General features: G+C 44.6%; 1 protein-coding gene across 1 annotated transcript in view; it reads left to right on the top strand.

Annotated features, from left to right (window-relative positions):
* The window catches only part of LOC126176193 (pickpocket protein 28-like), a 141,583-nt gene that overhangs the window by 100,741 nt on the left and 26,193 nt on the right, over positions 1-14,649 (top strand). Inside the window, exon 7 of the mRNA XM_049923337.1 lies at positions 6,725-6,995. Within this exon, the coding sequence (XP_049779294.1) occupies positions 6,725-6,995 (271 nt within the window). The remainder of the gene's footprint in view (positions 1-6,724; positions 6,996-14,649) is intronic.

Below are 14,649 nucleotides of genomic sequence, written 5' to 3'. Positions count from 1 at the left end.
AGAATAAGAAAAATTAAAATAGTGGGAAGGGCAGGAGCTAGACCGAATAACCGAGCAAGGGCAGCCATGGATCCCAATGGATCGGAGCAGGTGACGGGACACCACTACATTCCTTCAAGCGGCCGACGAGGACAAAGTACTCTAGCACACCAAGGGCAGTAGAAACTATCTTCAAATTAAAACGTAAGACGAAGTCAGCCACTTTGGTATTGTCCGCTAGCACCAGAGGTAACATGTTCGAAAGGGAAATCTACCCAAAACAGCTCTTTTTTTTTAAGGCGAAAATGCTTCTAAGACGGCTGAGGAAAGGTAGAAGACGAACCCCGCACAGGTTGGGCTTCTACGAACAGAAACGAGGACAATGTGTTGTATTGAACTCAGACCGGCCGTTAAGTGTCGGAGAGATCGCATAACAGGTAGGAATTAATAAATGACTGTGAAAAGAATCAACTTACCGAGGCCGCCTATTGGGAGTTGTATCAGGACACTGACCCTGCCTCGTGGTCAACGATTATCTGGCCGGAGCGGCATCGCAGCACCTCCCCAGTACCTCTACAATCCCGATGTGTCTCCGGCAGACGTTTTCTTATTCCACCGAATGAAGACAGCCATGATACCGTACAAAGGTCAAAGCGGCTTTGACGCACTGATTGAAAGGACTTCCAGTGTGCACTCTGGGCACTGTTTGGCAGCAGTGTATCACTGTCCAAGGAGTTTTTTATCTGCAGCGATATCTTCAATACATTTTTCAAAATTGTTACTATAGTTTCATACAAACCGTGTATTAATGTCTAACCATTTTTGGCACAAAAACAAGTACAAGTCGGTTAGGTTCGATTTCATATCTGGAAGCAGTGCGGAACAGTCAGTTATGTTTCATTCATTCTCTCTCTAACTTTAGCCTGATGGACGTAATAGTTTACGTTTTGGACGATGCGGCTGACAATGTTCGAATCTTCGTTGACCCTATCTGGAAATGACAAATCCTCGTTTTTCAACATCCTGATACAAGCATCCTGTTTCAACGAACTTAACATCTTGAGCAAAGGGTATTATATGTCTCACAGCCTTACCCTGAGTGCAACATTCCTTGCTATCAGCATGCCGGGATGCTTTCATAGTCTATGACAAAGATAATACAACGCACAGTGGTACATATGATTCGTTTGAACATGTAACAGGTGTACAGACCGTTCGACCCCCTTTTATTCCCTCTTCACCAACTTTTGACTAATTGATTTGTTGACAGGAAAAAACAAAGGCCAGCAAATGAAGCCGTGTGGACCTAATAATGAGAACGGTTTTTCTGGCGAAGTTCTACTCCAAAGAAACATTTCGTATGATGACCTCTAGTACCTTCATTCGGAAACGTGTCGGGAAGGGTCAAAGTTGACGTGGTAGTCCATGGGGAGAAAACATGCAGATGTTCATGGGTAGATGCAATAATAATGTTTTGCAGATGAAAAGAATGTATGGATGTCGATGTTCCGTATGTATCTGCGTATATCCCAAACAAAATTACTTTGTGGCTAAAAGGGAAAAATCGTGTAACTGTTACAATCGATTCTTATTTACGCAGATTACATTCCGCAACTGCCCAATACACAAGTTAAAATTGGCAGGCCCACTGACTGTTAAATGAACATCTCCCTAGTTCACCATACACTTACACATGTAGTGTATCAGCAGCTGCATAACGTCTGAATAGCTGCTGTAGTGTCTACAGTAACAAACGTCGATTACACGATTACTGATATCTATTTATAAAGCGATATGTAGATCTCTCTGAGACGCATCTTCCATTGGCACCTTTTCTTACGACATGAACGCTATGTACAGGGCTATTACAAATGATTGAAGCGATTTCATAAATTCACTGTAGCTCCATTCATTGACATATGGTCACGACACACTACAGATACGTAGAAAAACTCATAAAGTTTTGTTCGGCTGAAGCCGCACTTCAGGTTTCTGCCGCCAGAGCGCTCGAGAGCGCAGTGAGACAAAATGGCGACAGGAGCCGAGAAAGCGTATGTCGTGCTTGAAATGTACTCACATCAGTCAGTCATAACAATGCAACGACACTTCAGGACGAAGTTCAACAAAGATCCACCAACTGCTAACTCCATTCGGCGATGGTATGCGCAGTTTAAAACTTCTGAATGCCTCTGTAAGGGGAAATCAAAGGGTCGGCCTGCAGTGAGCGAAGAAGCGGTTGAACGCGTGCGGGCAAGTTTCACGCGTAGCCCGCGGAAGTCGACGAATAAAGCAAGCAGAGAGCTAAACGTACCACAGCTGACGGTTTGGAAAATCTTACGGAAAAGGCTAAAGCAGAAGCATTTCTTAAACAGGAGATTGGAAAACCGATGGATCGGTCGTGGTGGAGATCATGATCAGCAATTCATGTCATGGCCTCCACGCTCTCCCGACTTAACCCCATGCGATTTCTTTCTGTGGGGTTATGTGAAAGATTCAGTGTTTAAACCTCATCTACCAAGAAACGTGCCAGAACTGCGAGCTCGCATCAACGATGCTTTCGAACTCATTGATGGGGACATGCTGCGCCGAGTGTGGGAGGAACTTGATTATCGGCTTGATGTCTGCCGAATCACTAAAGGAGCACATATCGAACATTTGTGAATGCCTAAAAAAAACTTTTTGAGTTTTTATATGTATGTGCAAATCATTGTGAAAATATCTCAAATAATAAAGTTATTGTAGAGCTGTGAAATCGCTTCAGTCATTTGTAATAACCCTGTATGTATCAAATATGACATGAATCTTTGAAATGTACATTACAAGTACATTCAGTACAACTCTTATTATGGTGATAAGTGCAGCAGGTTATCATGTTTAAGATTATGGTGAGGTAATGTACATACGTCAAATGAACCATGAAACTAACAATAAACAATGCGAAAAATTTTATGATAATTGTAAGACGAATTAGTTTGAATTTCAACTGTTGAATAAATGAGACCAGTCTGTGTTGCTTTTAAATCTGGTTATCGACAGTGTCCAAATTCTTATTTTACGGAACGTAAATTACAAAGTCACTGTATTGCATGTGCAGAATCGAGCATTATATTTTTCCAATAAATGCGAGGAAACAAGAAGTGTGCTATGTTACACTGTTAGGTGAAGAAGATAAGTTAAAGTCTGATACAAATAACATACAATACATTCAGCAGTTAATTCAAAATAAAGCTCCATAACCAAGTTTGCAGATTAATTCAGAACACGTAAAGACTAGAGTCAGAATCTCGACATACAGAACGTCTTAAAATGGTTTACAGAGCTTTAACATCCAAGGCTGTAAATGCAAATCACAGACTGGCCGCGGTATTGCTGCCGCACGTCAATGATAGCGGGTGCCAATGCGAGTGCCAGAGCAGACCCGTGGCGAACAGGGTATCCACTGCCATGAGTAACAAACAGTGACGCATTGAAGATCGTAGTCCGCTATGTTTTTCACACTGGTGGTTCGAATGTATTGTGGCCAGGGCATTTTCGACAGCGATTATACACGGTGATATACACACGACATTATCCTTACTTCTCTTCATAAACTAGGGTACACTATAAGTCAATGAATTAGTTTCGTCTTCCTCCATATCGGCTCTTCACTTAGTGCTAAACACGGTGACAGTGATATGCTTCATGTCGCTACTTGCAGGTGATTAATTAATTTCAGAATTAATATCCGCTCTTCGGAAACGTGCTTATCGCTCTACGACAAGATCACATATTCCTCAGCAAAGTTATGACACTGCCAAATTTTGTTATTAATATTCGTATAAACCTGTATACGAATCGAAAGCAGCCTTGAACACAATACTGCCTAGTGCTATTGCAAGTGGAATGCCCCTGCCTCCCTCTGATGTCAAAAAAGACTTATTCAGGCAGTTATTAGTGAGGCTACGGTTTCATATGGAATCCCAACCATGGTTCAAATGAGTTTTTCACATACAGAGAGCAGTAACATAGGTAAAAGCCATGTTAATAACATTGGTAAAATACCTTATGGCCAATAGGGGACAATACTGAATTTTGTTGTTGGCACACATGCAGCAATCAAACCACCCAAATAATTGATTTTTAACTAACTATCCAGTTGTCCACTGAAGACTACAGTATTAGCGGATAAGAAAGACGAAGTTGTTATTAATACAGATAAATTAATAAAGCATTTCTCATTTACTGGTTTGGACTTGCCATGACATCTACCGTAGGTTAGTCCTTAACTTTGCAGCATGCATGCATGTCGAAGGAACATGCACTGCAGTGACTATAGCCGTTATGAAATACATAGAATGTATTCGCAGTTCCGGATACGAGCAACCATCGGATGTTTAAGGGAACGACGACAGTGAAAATTTGTGCCGGACCGGGACTCGAACGCATATGTCCCGCTTTGTGCGAGCGTCGCTTTAACCGCTTTCGCTAACTGTGGACAACTCATTGCCAGATCCAAACCTCCATATATCGTGGTGCCTGTGGCAAAAGGTGTACTCGTACACACATTATGTAATTCCTGTACAGGGGAGGGCATTTTAACTGAAAGTCGCTGCCTGGTATCGCCGGATTCTTAACAATACAGGCACTGCAAGATCGTATTTACCCGCTGATTCCAGGCGGCGACTTTCAGTATTAAAATGTCCTCCCCTCTACGTGACGCTCTACTGCCGCTGTCAGCTAGGCCTTTTCGAATCAGCGTTTTTAAACCGTGTTTGCAGGATTGCACGTGAACACTTCGACGCGTCCGCTAAATCATTCGATCCCGCAGGAAATGTCTGGGACAACTTGGAATAGTGGGTGAAACGAAGCAGTCAACATGCCAGCACTTCGGACTATGACATCTAACCATAAACGGATGGCTTCAACTGCATATGAAATACACGAAGAAACTGGTCCACTATAGTCCTCGTCTAACTGACACAGTTATCAAAGCAAGAGGCGATATTAGACATTAATGCGATATATGCTGGGGGGCAGCACACTCTTTTATCGCTACCGAGCGCCAAATCGAGAAAGTCTGGGAGCTACACATCACCAGATAGCACAACATCGTTAAGCCGAAGAGCTTAGAGTAGCTACCATCGGAAGTACATTCCTGGAAATGGAAAAAAGAACACATTGACACCGGTGTGTCAGACCAACCATACTTGCTCCGGACACTGCGAGAGGGCTGTACAAGCAATGATCACACGCACGGCACAGCGGACACACCAGGAACCGCGGTGTTGGCCGTCGAATGGCGCTAGCTGCGCAGCATTTGTGCACCGCCGCCGTCAGTGTCAGCCAGTTTGCCGTGGCATACGGAGCTCCATCGCAGTCTTTAACACTGGTAGCATGCCGCGACAGCGTGGACGTGAACCGTATGTGCAGTTGACGGACTTTGAGCGAGGGCGTATAGTGGGCATGCGGGAGGCCGGGTGGACGTACCGCCGAATTGCTCAACACGTGGGGCGTGAGGTCTCCACAGTACATCGATGTTGTCGCCAGTGGTCGGCGGAAGGTGCACGTGCCCGTCGACCTGGGACCGGACCGCAGCGACGCACGGATGCACGCCAAGACCGTAGGATCCTACGCAGTGCCGTAGGGGACCGCACCGCCACTTCCCAGCAAATTAGGGACACTGTTGCTCCTGGGGTATCGGCGAGGACCATTCGCAACCGTCTCCATGAAGCTGGGCTACGGTCCCGCACACCGTTAGGCCGTCTTCCGCTCACGCCCCAACATCGTGCAGCCCGCCTCCAGTGGTGTCGCGACAGGCGTGAATGGAGGGACGAGTGGAGACGTGTCGTCTTCAGCGATGAGAGTCGTTTCTGCCTTGGTGCCAATGATGGTCTTTTGCGTGTTTGGCGCCGTGCAGGTGAGCGCCACAATCAGGACTGCATACGACCGAGGCACACAGGGCCGACACCCGGCATCATGGGGTGGGGAGCGATCTCCTACACTGGCCGTACACCACTGGTGATCGTCGAGGGGACACTGAATAGTGCACGGTACATCCAAACCGTCATCGAACCCATCGTTCTACCATTCCTAGACCGGCAAGGGAACTTGCTGTTCCAACAGGACAATGCACGTCCGCATGTATCCCGTGCCACCCAACGTGCTCTAGAAGGTGTAAGTCAACTACCCTGGCCAGCAAGATCTCCGGATCTGTCCCCCATTGAGCATGTTTGGGACTGGATGAAGCGTCGTCTCACGCGGTCTGCACGTCCAGCACGAACGTTGGTCCAACTGAGGCGCCAGGTGGAAATGGCATGGCAAGCCGTTCCACAGGACTACATCCAGCATCTCTAAGATCGTCTCCATGGGAGAATAGCAGCCTGCATTGCTGCGAAAGGTGGATATACACTGTACTAGTGCCGACATTGTGCATGCTCTGTTGCCTGTGTCTATGTGCCTGTGGTTCTGTCAGTGTGATCATGTGATGTATCTGACCCCAGGAATGTGTCAATAAAGTTTCCCCTTCCTGGGACAATGAATTCACGGTGTTCTTATTTCAATTTCCAGGAGTGTATATAAGCTGCGGCTGAACGCCGTTTAGACAAGTCACGACAAGGAAGTAGGTGGCGACGACCCTTGCCGAGCCTCTCATGATTGGCATCTGGGTTTGTAGTTTCCCATCAGTGCCCATGTTGCAGCCTTCCATCTTTTACTAGTAGACGTAGTGTTTCAGAATGGCGGGTGAGGCAGCGGTGTGGGTCCGCAGATGATGCTGCAGAATCCTGTGGAGACGCCCAAGATCGCGCACATGGGCTTCGTGTTCTCGCCGGGGGAGGAGCTGCGAGTGGTGGTGTCGCCGCAGATCCTCCACGCCAGCCAACTCCTGCGCAAGGTGGCCCCCGCCAAGCGGCGCTGCGTCTTCTCCGGAGAGGCCAAGCTGCACTTCTACCGCACCTACACGCAGCGCAACTGCAAGCTCGAGTGCGAGGCCAACTACACGCTGGCTCAGTGCGGCTGCGTGCTCTCCTACATGCCTAGTGAGTAAAGACTGCGTCCAAAATGAAGGCATTTTGCTAGTCTGGCTCTGTCTTCCACAGTCGAATGAATCTGACAAAACTAATCCTATAATAAAACAGCAGAGTAGTAAGTGAAAATCATTCCAGAAACATGAGCAGTGGCACATTTTTACCTGTACTGTGTTGATAAAACTGAGTAATTAACTACAGTTTAACAAGTCGCCTTTTAGTACCTACTTGTCTTGCGCGTTTTCGCAAATGATAATACAGGGATAGAGGAGATGTCATCAAAGTGCTGAACCCTTCATACTGACGGTATTTGCTCCAGGTAATTGCTCAGGTAGACTTTTATTTTTAAATTTACCGCCGGCCGGAGTGGCCGAGCGGTTAAAGGCGCTACAGTCTGGAATCGCACGACCGCTACGTTCGCAGGTTCGAATCCTGCCTCGGGCATGGATGTGTGTGATGTCCTTAGGTTAGTTAGGTTTAAGTAGTTCTAAGTTCTAGGGGACTTATGACCACAGCAGTTGAGTCCCATAGTCCTCAGAGCCATTTGAACCATTTTTAAATTTACCGCCACAATTAATTTTTAAATTTCCTACAATCTTTAATTTTTTAATGTCCCATCATCTGCCATCTCAATGACGTTATTGTCCCTGGCATGTAGCCAAGCTCCTGTCACGACTTGGAGGCAACACCAAGGGAAAACGTCATAGTGGTTTTGCTAGTTGTTGTAAATACAACTTAAATGCTACTTGAAGTTCTATCTGAAACACCATCTGTGAAAAATGTGCATCAAGCAGTGGCAGTAAAAATACACTCAAAAAGGAAATTTGCGAATGGCGCACTTTACGAAGCAACGCCATTACAAAATGAAGAACTTCTTAGCAAGAAAAAGCTGTGGCATATTTAGAGCTCTTATGATTCGTTAAACTCTCACTGTGTGGAGACACGTTACCGTATTCCAGTGCACTCTAGCGATACATTTACGCATTTATCGTTACTCTCCTACAGTGGATGGAATTGCCAACGTGAGAAACAAAAAAGTATCCTGAAGACTATATAATCATTATTATTAAATGCAAATTAAAAATGCATCAAAATATAATAGCTGAATCTCAAAATCACTTTGAAGTTGATATGATTCCCTTCGGCTCAGGTAATTGTACATTCTGGACGTCAATAATCATTGTAATCCATAGAAGCGAGGCCCCACACTTCTGCTACATGGAGCTAGCAAGCATTCCAAGCCATAAGACTAGCTATTAACTGTTTGGAAAATGTCACTGGATAGTAACAGTTCTAAAATAAGTTATCAGTTATATTTTAAATCCGTGTGGAAAATATCTGTAATGCTTTCTAATAATATAAATCTGTAAAACATTATTTAAAAATATGTTTCAAAATATATGTTTAGGCAACTCTGCCTCAGAGCCGTTAATTACGAGCCACCCATGTACAGGGTGCTTGAAACCAGCTTTGCTACGAAAGGCACGCATTCTAGACAGCGAGCAATCACGAAACAGAATGTGTCAACATACTGTTGTTAGACTCATGGCAAGAGTACCAGATTCCACGAGTAAGGATGAAATTTAAGAATAGTTTCCTGAAAAGCTCTATTCCTCTAACTCTAGTTTGCCTTTTGGAGCTTTCGGGGGGTTGTGGAAGCCAAATGAGGAAGAGAACCAGAAGCACAGATGATCTTGAGGATATTTGCAATCGAAACACAAGTAACTGCGGCCTGTATGGGAATGTCTGAACAGGTTGTAGACACGACTTGGTCGATGCGATGAAATTCTGAGAAGTTGGAACGTTCCAACAAATTCAACTCTCCGTGAATGTAAAGAGGAATAGGACAGTTCCCACGTAACCCAGTACGTAGAATGCACGTAGACCTGTGTTCAAGAGATTATGGTAATTGAAAACTATGCAGGCGCATCTTACTACTGGCGAAAGAATACTGTTAGATACTGTTAGTCAAGAGTGTCTCTCATCACAGGACCCGTCTGAAGCAGCAAACTTAGACGATGCCCACTTAACGGTGCTCAGTCAGTATACAGACACCCGTTATCAGAGATTACAGACTTTTGGGCACCGAAATGGATGAATCAGTGATGGAGTAACTTTCCACGCCATGTTTTTGAGTTACCTCACTACTATTACTTATTTGTTTAACTGAGTTTTACTAAGTTATTTCGTGAGTCACAACTTGATATACACTCCTGGAAATTGAAATAAGAACACCGTGAATTCATTGTCCCAGGAAGGGGAAACTTTATTGACACATTCCTGGGGTCAGATACATCACATGATCACACTGACAGAACCACAGGCACATAGACACAGGCAACAGAGCATGCACAATGTCGGCACTAGTACAGTGTATATCCACCTTTCGCAGCAATGCAGGCTGCTATTCTCCCATGGAGACGATCGTAGAGATGCTGGATGTAGTCCTGTGGAACGGCTTGCCATGCCATTTCCACCTGGCGCCTCAGTTGGACCAGCGTTCGTGCTGGACGTGCAGACCGCGTGAGACGACGCTTCATCCAGTCCCAAACATGCTCAATGGGGGACAGATCCAGAGATCTTGCTGGCCAGGGTAGTTGACTTACACCTTCTAGAGCACGTTGGGTAGCACGGGATACATGCGGACGTGCATTGTCCTGTTGGAACAGCAAGTTCCCTTGCCGGTCTAGGAATGGTAGAACGATGGGTTCGATGACGGTTTGGATGTACCGTGCACTATTCAGTGTCCCCTCGACGATCACCAGTGGTGTACGGCCAGTGTAGGAGATCGCTCCCCACACCATGATGCCGGGTGTTGGCCCTGTGTGCCTCGGTCGTATGCAGTCCTGATTGTGGCGCTCACCTGCACGGCGCCATACACGCATACGACCATCATTGGCACCAAGGCAGAAGCGACCCTCATCGCTGAAGACGATACGTCTCCATTCGTCCCTCCATTCACGCCTGTCGCGACACCACTGGAGACGGGCTGCACGATGTTGGGGCGTGAGCGGAAGACGGCCTAACGGTGTGCGGGACCGTAGCCCAGCTTCATGGAGACGGTTGCGAATGGTCCTCGCCGATACCCCAGGAGCAACAGTGTCCCTAATTTGCTGGGAAGTGGCGGTGCGGTCCCCTATGGCACTGCGTAGGATCCTACGGTCTTGGCGTGCATCCGTGCGTCGCTGCGGTCCGGTACCAGGTCGACGGGCACGTGCACCTTCCGCCGACCACTGGCGACAACATCGATGTACTGTGGAGACCTCACGCCCCACGTGTTGAGCTTTTCGGCGGTACGTCCACCCGGCCTCCCGCATGCCCACTATACGCCCTCGCCCAATGTCCGTCAACTGCACATACGGTTCACGTCCACGCTGTCGCGGCATGCTACCAGTGTTAAAGACTGCGATGGAGCTCCGTATGCCACGGCAAACTGGCTGACACTGACGGCGGCGGTGCACAAATGCTGCGCAGCTAGCGCCATTCGACGGCCAACACCGCGGTTCCTGGTGTGTCCGCTGTGCCGTGCGTGTGATCATTGCTTGTACAGCCCTCTCGCAGTGTCCGGAGCAAGTATGGTGTGTCTGACACACCGGTGTCAATGTGTTCTTTTTTCCATTTCCAGGAGTGTATTTCGTTACATGACTGGAGAAATCACGGACATAATAGCCATAAAGAGACCAGGTAAAGTAATTTACGCCTGTCAGATTTCTGCTTCTGGCCTCCCTGCCAGTGAAGTGATATTTTTAATGTATTCAGTGCAGGCAGCCAGAGGAAATTCTTAGTAATGTACGGAAACTTAAAACAAGTTAACAAATGTCCTACAAAAGGATTATTCAGATATCCTACCGCTGGATATAAGCAGTGACCTGGTATTAGACGGTAATGTTGGACAATTCAGTGTCAGGCTTACTGCACTGTATTTCAAACGTGTCCCTAAATGTTACGTCAAAGTAAAGAGAGCTCCTGCTACTTGGCTGGACATGGCGACAGAACTAAAGCAGAAAATGAGTAAACGACACTCCGCGCAAAGAAGATTTCAGGGAAATTGTAGCGTTGCGCACTTTTTGCTTCACTTTGTTCCGCAGTTCACTGCATGAAATACGCAGGAAACTGCAGAACAAAGTGAAGCAAAACGTGCGCAGTGCCAAAATCAGGCTTGTCCTCTCTGTTGTATACAGAAAGTCGAACCCTGCAGCACTGTGAAAATAACTGGGCAGTTTTGGCATAGGAAAGGCGAAACCTAATTCCGTTTTTAAAGGCTCTGCATACCAACTGAATAACTTTTTCTCAACAGCAGTCAGCTCGTAAGTTGTGATAAATTATTAGCCCCAAGATAGCACCATGCGGACAAACGCGTCTTTTTTAAAACATGTTACTCTACACACCCACACCCACCCACCCACCCACACACACACATACACACACATATTGCGAAAAGCAGTAGGTAATTTCTGCCGAGGCAGACGGTAATGACGCAGTGATAATGTTGCCAGTACTGTTACAGCTCTTGCAGACGACTTCAGTCGGTCTTCGACCGATACCAAACAACTGAAGTCCCAAAATCACCTGGTGACTATAGGCCGATCAGCATACAGGGTGTATACGTGGACAAGGAAAAAACATCCTGGAATTTTCCCGGATTTCCCTGTTAAAAATAAACTTTCTCCCAGGTGAAAATACACATTCTCTGTGTTAAGTGATAGTATACTCTTCCTCGGCACTGTAAAACTCATCAAATTTTTGAATGTCTATGATTTTATATACCGTCGTAGAATTTCCCGGCACTTTAGAAAACAAAACTCTCAGGGGGGAAAACACGTTTTGAAAGACCTTTGATGTGCAGCAACATGTACACTGCATATGTCCGTATTATGAAGATATAAATTTGAATTCCACAATACAAGGCATGTCACTTTCCACAGCATTGAACTCGAGATTGCGATGCGCTTTTTGTAAGCCAGTCATAGCTCATGTAATGTGACCTCGCCAGCTGATGACAGCATAGGACATGTGATGTAGTCAGCCAATAGCAAGATCACTCTTAAGTAGCGCGAACACACAAATAAGGAAAGTTTATGGTTTAAATTAATATACATAGCATTCACATATAATATTGGTCTCAAAGATTAATAAGCTGGAAGAGAAGCTAAGCTTCCACATATAATGTTGATCTTTTTTGCGCCTGTTACACTTCAAGATACATCACACAAATGTGCCAGTAAAATTTTTAATAATGACGTAAATGTCTGATCTCCTGGGCTCGAAATTTTTCTAAATGGTTGTCCTCAAAGAGTTGATTTTTAAATGAGAGTCAAAAGTTTTGTGATTTAAGAAATTCATCGTACATTATCGCACATAGTTCATCTTGCGTAAATGGAAATTTGGTTTCAATGTAACGCTTTTCAAACCACCATTTGCAATATTTTCCTGCGACCTGTTAGAAATAGGTTCGTTTTAGCAGTTGGAAGAGAGCGCCAGATAATAGGCGTCACTGTGCTTACGCAGCTACAAAGACACAGGAAGCTCATATGTTCGTATGTATAAAACATTATATCATAAAAGCAACAAGACAACACAGGATACTTCAAGAGCATCGGAATTTCGTGAACCATACTAAAATGCATAATTCGGCTTAAAATGCACAGTAATATGTCCAGATTCGTATGTAAGTATTGTATTATCTCATGTTTGGTTCTTTGTTATCGCATAAAGACATATGTTCACTTGAAATGCAGCGAGCAGTTGAAACTAGCCAATAGTGTGAAATTAAACACTTCGTTTCAAATAAAGCATAAAAGATTGATGAAAGCCAAATCTCTTTAGCAAATCGACAAAAATAACTTCATTGTTCTGCAAGGCGATTGATGCTTGACCGTCAGGAAGGTGGAAAAAAATCTAAAACTAATAACATATTTTAGCCTTCCATAATTATGCGAACGTATTGTAATTCATTTGATAACACCCTGCCGCAAAAATCCGTTCATTATCATTTAACGAGAGAACAATAAACAAAGAGAAAACAACAAAATCTCTGAACTTAAACACAGTTCACGTGGATATGATCCATCTCCCCACCACAACTCAGACATCTCTGGGCATCAGCGCCTGATTTACTATATTTCCGAACCGGTGCAATATTAAGTAGTGGCGCCCAGCCATACATCCGTAACCAGAAGCGTAAGAAGGTACTACTCATACAAGACTCAACTGTGCATGAGCAAGAGCCCACCCGTAACTGCTCAAACGAATCTAATTTAAACAGTTGCCACGTCACGCTCATGCTCATCGGAGGCAATTTGTTTTTATGAAGCATTGCATAGTCTTCCTAAATCCTTTGAAACACTTTGCTGTTGGTAGACGCTTGTATGAGCACTGTGTTTTGTTGTTGTATACGGCGCATTTCCTTTGCAACTTAAGTTTTAATTTCTTTTTTTTCCCACTCGTTCATGTTTTGTTGCTGCAGTATTATTCTGCAATGTCGGGATACAGTAATATTCTTTGTTAGAGTATTGGTTCTTATGAGTCAAAATCACAAAACTTTAACTGAAAACTGAAACAATGAAAAATTCCCGGAATTCTAAACAATTCTCGTGTTTTTCACGGTTTTCTCCCCGATAAAAAATTACTGGGTTTTTCCCAGATCTCCCGGTTGTCCCGGGTCGTATACACCCTGGCATAATATCTTCAGTATCTAGAACTTCGGAAATATTGTACATGAACAGATAACTGGTTACCTTAAAGCTTATAAAAGCCACGATAAATATGTATCAGCCTTCCGAAAAAACTATAGCACGGCAAGGTCATTAATCAAACTGACTGACGACATCGAACATATCCTGGAAAGGCATAAAGCGACCATTTTTTAGACACTGAGTGACTTCATCATGGCTTTTGATACTGTTTAGTTGGTTTATCAATTATGAAAATATAACAGCTACCTCAGAAATAATTGTCAGCGAATCATCTGTGGGTCGGAGAAGGTCATCACGTGAACGTGTCATCTCTGGACTCCCCCAGGGTTCAGTTCTTGGTGCATTTCTTTTCTCTCTTTCTTCTTTTGGTTGGCCTGGCGTTTTCGGTTGCAGAGCTCTCTTAATTTGATGTACCTGTTCATTTTGTATATGAATGTACCTAAAACATTAGCACACAGGGCTTATGTAGTGACCAGCGCTGATAACCTACAGAATGAACTGGCACACCTGGAAGAAATATTCTATAAGAATGGATAAACAAAAAATAAAATTAAGAGAGCTCTGCAAGCAAAAACGTCAGGCCAGTCAAAAGAAGAACAAGAAGAAAGAAATGTAATCTACTGCCATTCTGCTGTATGTGAGAAATATCTCTTTGAAAACTGCAAAAATAATTATGAAGAACAAAAAGTTTGTGATCTTCCTATCGCCGGCAAAGACAGCGACTCTTCTAGGATCTGTGAAGGATGATTTGCTTTTACTAAGGCAAATATGTACAAAATACCTTGTGAGACATAAGACTAACAGTACACGCTGCAAAAGAACATTGCATTGAACTTCAGCGATAGGCCCACACTCGCCTACTACAGTCCAATAAACCTGCAGTGACTGAACATTATATTTCAATTACCCATTTCTTGGATTAAGGAAAAGTTAAGACGCTGGCCACAGCCTCATCCTGCTTGGATTCAGTA

This window comes from Schistocerca cancellata, chromosome 3, assembly GCF_023864275.1.
Source record: "Schistocerca cancellata isolate TAMUIC-IGC-003103 chromosome 3, iqSchCanc2.1, whole genome shotgun sequence".
NCBI classification, from domain to species: Eukaryota; Metazoa; Arthropoda; class Insecta; order Orthoptera; family Acrididae; genus Schistocerca; species Schistocerca cancellata.
Note: the sequence above shows the minus strand (reverse complement) of the source record. Positions and strands in the feature narration are given on the sequence as shown.